The sequence below is a fragment of the Borostomias antarcticus genome, assembly GCF_949987555.1.
Source record: "Borostomias antarcticus genome assembly, chromosome: 18".
Classification (NCBI taxonomy): Eukaryota; Metazoa; Chordata; class Actinopteri; order Stomiiformes; family Stomiidae; genus Borostomias; species Borostomias antarcticus.
The window spans coordinates 15,328,263-15,338,548 of record NC_140251.1 but is presented as its reverse complement, the minus strand read 5'-3'; the positions used below and the strand labels follow the sequence as shown (position 1 = coordinate 15,338,548).

The window sequence follows — 10,286 nt, the reverse complement described above, 5'->3', positions numbered from 1 at the left end:
CAAATTCAAATATAGAGATAAAAGTATAAATATAAAATGCTGAATATGTAACAATATATTTATTATTGCTGTAAATTACTCCTTGGAGACAGCATATCTGCCATGCTTCATTAAATAAGCAATACATCTTTTTACAGTACATTCCTGGTCAGTCATTGCATGACATATAAAGAATGGGGGGGGGGGGGGTAATTTTAACAATCAAACCAGTCCAAGACATTATGAGACATACAGCCCATCGTTCTCTGCCGCGTACGCAGGCCCCTGTGGGGGGTTAAGAGCAGCAACAGCAATGTAATGAAACCGATATTCTAGTTAAACATAAAACAATCACTTTCAGAGGCCTCCATTTACATAATCAGGTAAAACTAGGCTAAATTAAAATAAACTATAACATCTACATAACATTTCAGCTCATCCCATTTATTAACAGGGAACGGACAAATAAAGGGAGCGTCTTGCAAAGTGAATTCACATTCTGTAGGTTTTCCATATAGAAAAATAAATAACCCCCAAGCCCCCCAAAACGAAGGGGCATCACAGTGTTGCTAGTCTCGTCCGTCCCTCCCGGCTGGGCAGGTCTCTCTCACACGCGGTACTTCTCTTTGGCTCTCTCATTCAGGAGGCAGATGTGCTGCTCAGAGCAGGGAGACAATCAGGGAGACAGTCAGAGAGACAGAGTGAGACAGTGAGAGAGACACTATTCAGACCTTGTCCTTCTAAACAGGTCCTGTAAGACATGGGTTCCCAAACTCCATTAATGTGGGCCTCCCCTCTGAAAACAGTGACACACCCGCGGTCCCCCAACCCCTCAAATTTGTCTGTTTTGCAAGGCAGCGTTAGCTAGCCCATAACGTTACACAGTTTACACAAGTTAGCTGTGGCACCTGCTGCTATTCAACATTATAAAGTTTTTGTTTCATTCATGAAAAACCATTGTAAAAAAAAAAAAAAAAAAAAATCTCTAACCATCTCTCCGTGCCTCCCCTGAATTTCTTTGGGGTCCCCTAGGGGAGGCGCGCCTCAGTTTGGGAATGCCTGCTCTAAGATATCCTGTGCCTGGTTGCATAAACCACCAAACATAAATTAATCCTGTATGCCAAATATTTCCCTAAATTGAGGGCTTGATTTAGGAGAGTTGAATGAAGCATCTTTGGTTGTCACCTTGCCTAAGTGTTTAGACTAAGGCACTTGTAGGCCTACAGCCTATTGGCTGTTGTTGATCTCCGTTCTCAGAAGGTGTTGCTGGTTATCTCACACAACCAGACCTGTGCAGTCCTAAGATTGAGTCTGTAAATCCTCTCACACTACAAGATCATCTGTGGTCACTTGGTCTAGACCAAGCCTCCGACTGGGATTTTCCCTCCGATTTTGAAAATTTGTGGTGAATGGCAAATCAGATAAAAAAAATCTAGCTAAAAACCCTGTAGGATGTACCTGACATACCAGGTTCTGACTCCTGTTAGAGATCCTCTCATCAGGTTCTAAAACAGAAGTTTATGGATCATGGCCAGCCACTCACACTGAGGTCTCTGAAGTACTCGTTGTAATCCAGAGCATATCCAACCAGGAAGGCCTCAGGAACCTCAAAGCCGATGTCTGAGACACAAACACAGCAACACAAACATCAGCCACGCACACTGGATGCGTTTGGTTCATGAAATGCTAATAATTTAGCGGGAAAAAAGCATAATGCAGCATTTACCAGACAAATGAACTGATAGAGATTCATGGATTAGTAATTAACCTAAAAAATAGGAACAGACTGCAAGGCATCGTCAAGGTGTGCAGCAAAATAGCAGACATGACGATGACTGACATTCCATGACGATGACTGACATTCCTCATTTGTACAAGGTGAGGACCTTGAAGAAAGCCCAGTCAATCCTGGCTGCCCCTAGCCACCCACTGTCCAAGGAGTTCCAGTTGCTTCCATCTGGCCGCAGATACAATGTGTCGAGATGCAGGACCAATAGACTTAAGAACTCACTGATCCCTGCGACCATTAGCCTTTTAAATAACTCAATGTGATGTGGTGGTTGTTTATATTGTGTCTGTTGTGTAGTGTAAACTGATGTTTATGTGTTTTTTCTGCTGGCTGTGAGACAATTTGCCCCTAGGGGATAATAACGTTTCTTGAACTTGAACTTAGTACATTAGGGTTGTGTAATACAACTAAAGATACCGATTGGCCTTTTATCTGTGGTTTCCTGTCTGTGACTGGGCTTGGAGGAAGTCAGTACAAACAACAGCTGTCCTTGAAGGACCATCTTTAAGAGATTATCCAGAACCAACCTAAAAGCATTACGTACAGTAATCACAAGCAGTTTAAGTGTGTGTGTGTGTGTGTGTGTGTGTGTGTGTGTGTGTGTGTGTGTGTGTGAAAAGCATGTGCAGGTCAGTAAATGTGCCCTAGACAGGAGTACCATGTTCAACTACATAAAACAGATCTACAGATTACGTATCTTAATCTCATGCATAAAACACAAGTGTATGAGTACTGTCCTACTGTCACCCTTTCAAAGTCTGGTGTTCATCCAGTGGTGGATGTGGAATAAACACTTATAGTAAACACAGCAGTGTAATTTATGCTGTTCTCACAATCTGGTCTGTATCCACTGCTCCGTGGGGTTCTCTTCACCAGGAGGCTGAAACAACACAGCAAACAAACAAACAAATAAACAACGCTTTAACAAAACTGCAGCATGACATACAAGTGGGCACCGGTCACCTAGCCAACACTCAATGTCGAGGCTATGCCATTTTCAATCTGAGCTCAGAGAATCGCTAGCACAGATCATGGAGATGACCTAGCCCTCCACAGAGCAGCTAACAGTATGGCAGATTAAGAGCAGCTAACAGCAGATACAGCAGATTAACTCAAACTGCTCATTCACACATCTCATACAGCGTGAGTGCTTAGGCTGAGAGTGTACTGTACATTAGGGCAGCCCCATCTGGGTTCTGTGCTCCAAACAGACATTTTCAGAAGAGTTGAACAGCTCTCTACCATGTCCATTAGCAGAGTCCTGCACACTGTGTGAGGTATAGGAAGGTTCTTACCTGACTACTTTAACCATCTTTGGATTGCACTCATTCAGCAGGGACAGCAGAGTCTGCATTGTCCTCCCTGTCTCCACAATGTCCTACAACAGACAGGAAACCCACACAAGATGGCCACTGTAGACTCCCATGGACTAACCCTAACCCCAACAACAGATCATGGCATCTAGAGAATAAACAAAATGTTAGAAGGAAATACATACCTCAACTATCAAAACATTCTGCAAAAACAAAAAGAGAGACTCATGAGGACATGGAGCACTAGTGGCACAGTCACATGATAGGATGTTCAGAACCAGAGCAACGTCCCAGGGGAACTCACCTTGCCCCTCAGAGAGGACAGCTCGTCCCCCCCGATGACTCGGATGCTGTTGGTCGACTGATCATTCTGGGGAGGACAAACACCATGGCATCATGTCACCATGGCAACATGTCAGTGTGGTTACATGAACAGATCTACTCCTACGTTACAGCGTCACACGGGGACACGTCAGGGACACATTGAGGCTCGGCTCACACAGTAGCTCTTCAGCCGGATGAAGTCCACAGTGAGGGGGACGGACGTGCTGCTGTTCTGGTTCAGGGTCTTGATGTAGTCCAGCAGGTCGGCAAAAAACTTGTAGCCTCCTTTGAGAACGCACAGAGCCACTATGTGGTGACCCCCCATGTCCCTGACGATGTCACGGGCCAGGCGCTCAGTCCTGCGGGGGGCAGGGAGAGAGAGAGAGAGTTGGGGGGCGTGAGAGTGTGTGGAGAGTGTGTGTGTGTGTGTGTGTGTGGGGGGGGGCAAGACAGGACCAGGGATAGCAGGAGTTAACAGTAACATGCATTGTACTTAAGAGTAGTGGAACTGCTTAATGGACACATTCCGTGGTCTCAGTAGCCTCTGTTTTAAATGATCCTATAGGCTACTCCAATCTTCTTCATGAATGGATGGATGGATTGGTCTAACAAATGTTGCCATCCCAGCTTGACAACAACAAAATAACAGAGGACAATGGAGACATACAGTAGATGAGACTATTGTGACTGCGTGACGGAGATAGAGACTTTCAGACTTACCTGTCCATGATCAGTCCATGCGGGATGACAACCCTATCTAAATCGTCCTCATAATGTTTAGGAACACAAAAAAGGTCCAATTTATGACCCATGTCATCGTCGGCAATCTGAAACACAAAAAAATAGATGTCTTGCCTGTTTGCAGATTTTCTTGTCACAAAACCGTGGGGGCACTCATCAACGTCGCCAAAGCAAGCTTCTCAACCACCTGTTTCAGTTAACGGTGGTATTGCATCACTTTGTGGATTGGATGAATTTCTTAATTTGTTCTGATCGACTCGGGAGAGCACATTAGATGTGTAGGCCACCCATCCAAATATGCTGTGAAACCCCACCCTGCCAACCAGCCAGGTTTACCACAAGGGATGCATTCTCGAGACGGTTAAGAAACTAAAGTCGCTCCAGAAATGAGACAAGCAGATACAAGTAAACAGGCCCTTACCTGAATATAAGAGGCCATATTCCTGCGTGTCCGCTCGCTCCTCACGCCGGTATATGTGGAGTCATGCTCAAGTGTCTCAGTAAGGGAAGCGGCTCGTCGTGGGAGTGGACTAGCGATGCACGGTCTATGGGGGTTTAAACCCTTACGTCACAATCCATTTTACCCACGCAATAATCTCGTACACACGAGAACAGTCTGCTGCACGTTTTCTGTCAGCTATGATTCCTTCAGTAGTCTATCCGTCTTCTGCTTTAGTTGAGCAATCAACTAACTAACATCTTATCATATCCGATGTATCTGGTGTAGAGCAATCTTTAATAAAGTACCTGGCTCAAGACTTTTTACCAAACAATTCTAATATAATACTATAGGCTACTCTATCAGAAATGTATGCCTTTTCAACTGCATCGCTTCAAGGCTGGCTGACCGTCAGATGACCTCATACTGCGACCTGCTGACTAGCATAATAAACGTTTGGATAAATACAGGGAGGCCCAGCATGACGTCCGCTCCCCGTTTGACCAATCTCATACAATAAACACTTTGTTTTTACAAAAATTACAGATGTATCTAGACAAAAGACAACACAAAACTGGAAACATAAAAAAAATCTGTATTATGATCCTGTCTTAATGAGTAATACAGAAACATGCCACTCCACCGTGTAGAGAATAGCCCCAGCTAAGTAACCATTATGTCCAACCCCAGCAGGCACCACACATGAGAACAGCTCACACACTCCTTCAGCACTACAATAATAGTGCCAGTTAAGACCACCGGGCCACATCCCAAATGACAACATGTTCCCCATATAGAGTACTACTTTTAGCTAGACCCACATACTGTAGACATGTGGCTCTGGCCCAATATAGCACACCACACAGTATGATTTCAGTGGAGACCTTGAAGATGAACACTCATTTCTTCTTCTTCTCATCTTTCTTAGACAAGGCATCGCCTTTCTCCTTCTCCTCCTTCTTTTCCTTCTCCTCCTTCTTGTCTTCCTTTTTCTCCTTCTTGCTCTCCTCCTTCTCCTGTCCCTCCTTCCTCTCTGTGTCCCGGTTGGAGATCTTGTTATTGATGAGGTTGTGCAGAGCCACCACCGAGCGGATCAGAGACGCCAGGTAGACCACCAGCATCTGGTCGTTGGTCTTCAGGTAGAAGGCTTTAGTGAACTCCTGCAGGAACCAGAGAGATCAGCAGGATTGTGATCATGTGGAAATGGGATACTTCAATGATCTGGCAACAAAGTTCCTGATGACATCTTGTGTGACTGACTGCAAGCACACGCACACACATGCGCATGTGGATGCACACGCACGCGCACACACAGCTCCTCCCTCCCCCTACCAGAAGGTTGACATCTGGCAGCAGGTTGAAGACGTCCTGCAGCTGGTAGAGGATGTGGTGGTTGATGGGCATCTCGCCCGCTACCACCCTCTCCAGGTAGGCTCGGATGTCCAGCAGCCTGCAGTGGAGGCCCTGCAGACCGTGCACCTGGTTGGTGATACGCTGGGAAAGGGTCCCCACCGTCGTGTCCTTGATGTCTCTGAGAGCAGGATGACGACAGGATCGACATTTTACAGCGTGTTGTCTTTTTGATATTCTGCCACTAGATTACTATGCAAATCCTGACGTGTCCCAAAGCGTTCAGTAGGGAACCAGTGAACCATTTCACTACTGTGGCTGATAGTTTATGAAATATCGAAACAAGTGCAGGTTTTAAATAATCTTATAACCTTTCTGTCATTGTTCAATGAAATGCACTGCAACAGGGAAAGGAAAGGAAAAATGTAACTATATATGTGCAGGTTGTCCATTCGAACTGCGTTCAGACTATCCATTCAAAGTGTGTAAATGGTAAAAGGACTGCACTTATATAGCGCTTTTCCACCTTAGCGGCACTCAAAGCGCTTTACAATGGCCTCTCATTCACCCATTCACACACACACTCATGCAAGGTGCTAACCTGCTCATTGGGAGCAATTTTGGGGTTAGGTGTCTTGCTCAAGGACACTTCGACATGTGGACAGTTGGAGCTGGGATTCGAACCACTGACCCTTCGATCATTGAACGACCCGCTCTACCAACTGAGCTACAGCCGCCGCAGAGCTACAGCCGCCCCAGCCGCCTGTAGCCCAATCGCACAGTGCTGAGGCCTATATGTTCAACTTAAGTACATTTGTCTAGAGTAAGTGAACGGAGATCTCCAGATCCCAGCCCCATCAGCAAAGCCTTCTATAAGACACAGTAGTCGCAGCACTAGAACATGATGGAAGATTATTATTATTATTATTATTATTTTTACATGATATTGGGGAGTTGAACCTGGATTAGGGTAAGGGATGTGGTTTTCACACATACGCGCGCGCACGCATGCACGCACGCACACACACACACACACACACACAATTAAAGTGAGATAGGGTATCAGTGAGAAACCGTAGGGGATAGTTACACAGTAGAGGTCAGTGGAAGAGGACCCCAGGTGTTTAAGAGAACATGTATAGTCCTGCTAACTGTTTAAAGGAGTAGTAAAGGGAAAAATCATGTTTAGCCCTGTTTTAAGGTTACTTATTATCATATACAATGGTTCAGATCAAAAAGTTTACAAAACTAGTACTTTTGAGAAAGTCTGATAATTGCTCTACCACCGTTTAGGTTATACAATGGATGTGGGTGGGCACCGTGAAAAAAACATGTTAAACTCAATTTCAAAGACAAGAAACTCACCGAGGTGTTAGTTGGCGTTCTGACATATAATTCTCCATAAAGTAAGATTCTAGTTCATCTGGAAAGGCTTTTTTAAATATTTAGCATAGAACTATTAAGTAGCAGCACATACGTGTGTAAACTTCGTGTGAATGATTGTTCACGGTGCCCACCCACTTCCATTGTATGACTTAACGGTGGTAGAGCAATTATCAGACTTTCTCAAAAGTGCTAGTTTTGTCAACGTTTTGATCTGAACCATTGTATATGATCATAAGTAACCTTAAAACAGGGCTAAACATGCATTTTCCCTTTACTACTCATTTAAGAAAGAACATGTATTACATGACAGTCGTTTAGATGACGCTTTTGTCCAAAGCGATGGCCTGATGTATCCGTATCAGGCCTTCTTCCCATGTCCAGGTCCTCCCTGGTGTGTGTAGTGAAGGTTCAGGTCCTCCCTGGTGTGTGTAGTGAAGGTTCAGGTCATCCCTGGTGTGTGTAGTGAAGGTTCAGGTCATCTCTGGTGTGTGTAGTGAAGGTTCAGGTCATCTCTGGTGTGTGTAGTGAAGGTTCAGGTCCTCCCTGGTGTGTGTAGTGAAGGTTCAGGTCCTCCCTGGTGTGTGTAGTGAAGGTTCAGGTCCTCCCTGGTGTGTGTAGTGAAGGTTCAGGTCCTCCCTGGTGTGTGTAGTGAAGGTTCAGGTCATCTCTGGAGTGTGTAGTGAAGGTTCAGGTCATCTCTGGTGTGTGTAGTGAAGGTTCAGGTCCTCCCTGGTGTGTGTAGTGAAGGTTCAGGTCCTCCCTGGTGTGTGTAGTGAAGGTTCAGGTCATCTCTGGTGTGTGTAGTGAAGGTTCAGGTCATCTCTGGTGTGTGTAGTGAAGGTTCAGGTCCTCCCTGGTGTGTGTAGTGAAGGTTCAGGTCCTCCCTGGTGTGTGTAGTGAAGGTTCAGGTCCTCCCTGGTGTGTGTAGTGAAGGTTCAGGTCATCTCTGGTGTGTGTAGTGAAGGTTCAGGTCATCCCTGGTGTGTGTAGTGAAGGTTCAGGTCATCCCTGGTGTGTGAGGTGAAGGTTCAGGTCATCTCTGGTGTGTGTAGTGAAGGTTCAGGTCATCCCTAGTGTGTGTAGTGAAGGTTCAGGTCATCCCTGGTGTGTGTAGTGAAGGTTCAGGTCAGGGGATAAATACCTGAGCAGGTGCTCCACTCCCACTTCCTCTGCCTCCTCTGCCCCGATCTCACTGGTCACATGTTCAAATGTCTTAGAGGTGGGAGTGCCATCCTGAGGGAGGGGAACATCCAAGATCAACTATGAGAAAACTTCACAGCCATAGTCCATATCTACATTTACACCCACATGAAAATATACCGGGTTTCCTCCGCATGTGAGAAACCGGTACCATACTGAACCCTGTCGTATTGTGTTCAAGGTTTTATTTTATTTTATTGTGTGTCCCATTGTGTCTTCAGCTCTTAAAGATCATCTTTGTCATTGTCATTAAATGGTAAATGGACTGCACTTATATAGCGCCTCTCATTCACCCATTCACACACACATTCACACACCAATGGCGGTAGCTGCCATGCAAGGTGCTAACCTGCTCATTGGGAGCAATTTGGGGTTAGGTGTCTTGCTCAAGGACACTTCGACATGTGGACAGTTGGAGCTGGGATGCGAACCACAGACCCTTTGATCATTGAACAACCCGCTCTACCAACTGAGCTACAGCCGCCCCACATTAGCCTTACTTATGACTAGCGACTACAGACAGAGCTCCAGTCCCTAGACACTTCAGGGGCAGAGGGCTGCTGCTGAGAGTAGGGCGTGGGTCAGTGTTCCACCTACATCATGTATCTCCTCCACAGAGATGTATGCCTCTGTAGGCAAGCCCAGGTCCTTGGGCTTCACATCTATGATGACCAACACCTGCCAAGGAGAACAAAAACATCACTTGAGCTTCACAAAAAGCTTCACAGTACCATTTGGAGAACAGAAGATGATGAAACATACTAGTGCTACATGTCATGATCAGGTTAAGGTAGAAATCACTTACTGAGTTTGTGCAGTACTGCTTGACGAGTTCATTGATGGCAATGTCGTTCTTGTGTAGTTTTGGACCTGTGTGGTACCACCCAACTACTCTTTCTCTGGCTGGAGGAGTGGTAAGAGGGTTTGGTATCTTGTACTGTGACAGTGAAAAGGCTTGCAGCTGGAAACTCTGGTGCACGGTCTCCGGATGGAGACATCAACTCACCATTGACTTTCTTGAACATCCCATACATGTTCTCCAGGTAGTCATGGTCCAGGAACCACACAGAGCCGTCCTTGTCATCTTCATCGAAAGGCACTGGAAGGCAAAAAAAGAGACAAATACTGGATATCGTGAGCCCCACAGGTTCCATCATCTTTGCTCCATTTCTGAAAAAGGAGAAGAACTCACCTGCAAAGCTGTTGGAAACATCAAGAACTTTCTTGTGCCAAGAGCCGAGGAGGGCGCCGACTACTCGTTTCTGATTTCCAACTTTCCCTATTCTGTCAAACAATAGCATATCGTCAAAATATTTTGACAAACTTGTTAAAGTTGAGTAACTATCCGTAAGTATCTGTCATGTAGCTAGGCTTGCTGATGCTAGCCAGGTAGGACAAGCTAGTTAGCATAGCTGGGCAAAGTTTATAGCTAGCGCTAGCTAGCTAGCTAGCTAACAAGCTAACTAGAGAAAAGACTGGTTTCTGACTCAGCAGAGTGTTAGCAGCTAGCTAACGTTAGCCCCAGCTATGCATAACTAGCTGGCTAGGCTTGCAATAGAACATCATATTTCACACAAGAGGTGATATACAAGGGAGCAACGACTGGCTAACCATATCAGAAATGTCATACCTATTAAAATGATCCACCACGCTGAGCAACACCAATGGATGGACAACCACATTCTGTACGGCTAGCTCCGGCATGTTGATATGATGTGATGAACACACAGTCCGAACTAGCTCTGCTATATCCTGTCCAAGCTAG

General features: G+C 45.5%; 2 protein-coding genes across 2 annotated transcripts; both read right to left on the bottom strand.

Moving 5' to 3' along the window:
• Positions 1 to 496: 496 nt before the first annotated feature.
• Positions 497 to 4,585, bottom strand: hprt1l (hypoxanthine phosphoribosyltransferase 1, like; the record flags this gene model as incomplete). The annotated part of the gene is made up of 9 exons (XM_084452414.1): positions 497 to 634; positions 1,523 to 1,599; positions 2,602 to 2,648; positions 3,064 to 3,146; positions 3,267 to 3,284; positions 3,386 to 3,451; positions 3,581 to 3,764; positions 4,126 to 4,232; positions 4,568 to 4,585. 9 exons carry the CDS (start codon positions 4,583 to 4,585, stop codon positions 587 to 589), a joined length of 648 nt encoding a protein of 215 aa, XP_084308540.1. The 3' UTR covers positions 497 to 586.
• Positions 4,586 to 5,160: 575 nt separating this feature from the next.
• LOC311321027 (26S proteasome non-ATPase regulatory subunit 7-like) lies at positions 5,161 to 10,262 on the bottom strand. The gene is made up of 8 exons (XM_084452895.1): positions 10,152 to 10,262; positions 9,714 to 9,805; positions 9,528 to 9,620; positions 9,327 to 9,424; positions 9,119 to 9,199; positions 8,463 to 8,554; positions 5,918 to 6,116; positions 5,161 to 5,745 (listed from the first exon to the last, which is right to left on the bottom strand). Exons 1-8 carry the CDS (start codon positions 10,223 to 10,225, stop codon positions 5,485 to 5,487), a joined length of 990 nt encoding a protein of 329 aa, XP_084309021.1. The 5' UTR covers positions 10,226 to 10,262; the 3' UTR covers positions 5,161 to 5,484.
• Positions 10,263 to 10,286: the final 24 nt, after the last annotated feature.

Bases quoted from the DNA above. Each gene is read 5' to 3' on its own strand.
- LOC311321027 (XM_084452895.1), bottom strand. From the start codon at position 10,225: ATGCCGGAGCTAGCCGTACAGAATGTGGTTGTCCATCCATTGGTGTTG. The intron at 9,806-10,151 runs GTATGACATTTC...ATTGTTTGACAG, and splicing joins GTGGTGGATCATTTTAATAG to AATAGGGAAAGTTGGAAATC. The intron at 8,555-9,118 runs GTAGGTGGAACA...CCCCTCCCTCAG, and splicing joins CTGTGGAGGAGATACATGAT to GATGGCACTCCCACCTCTAA.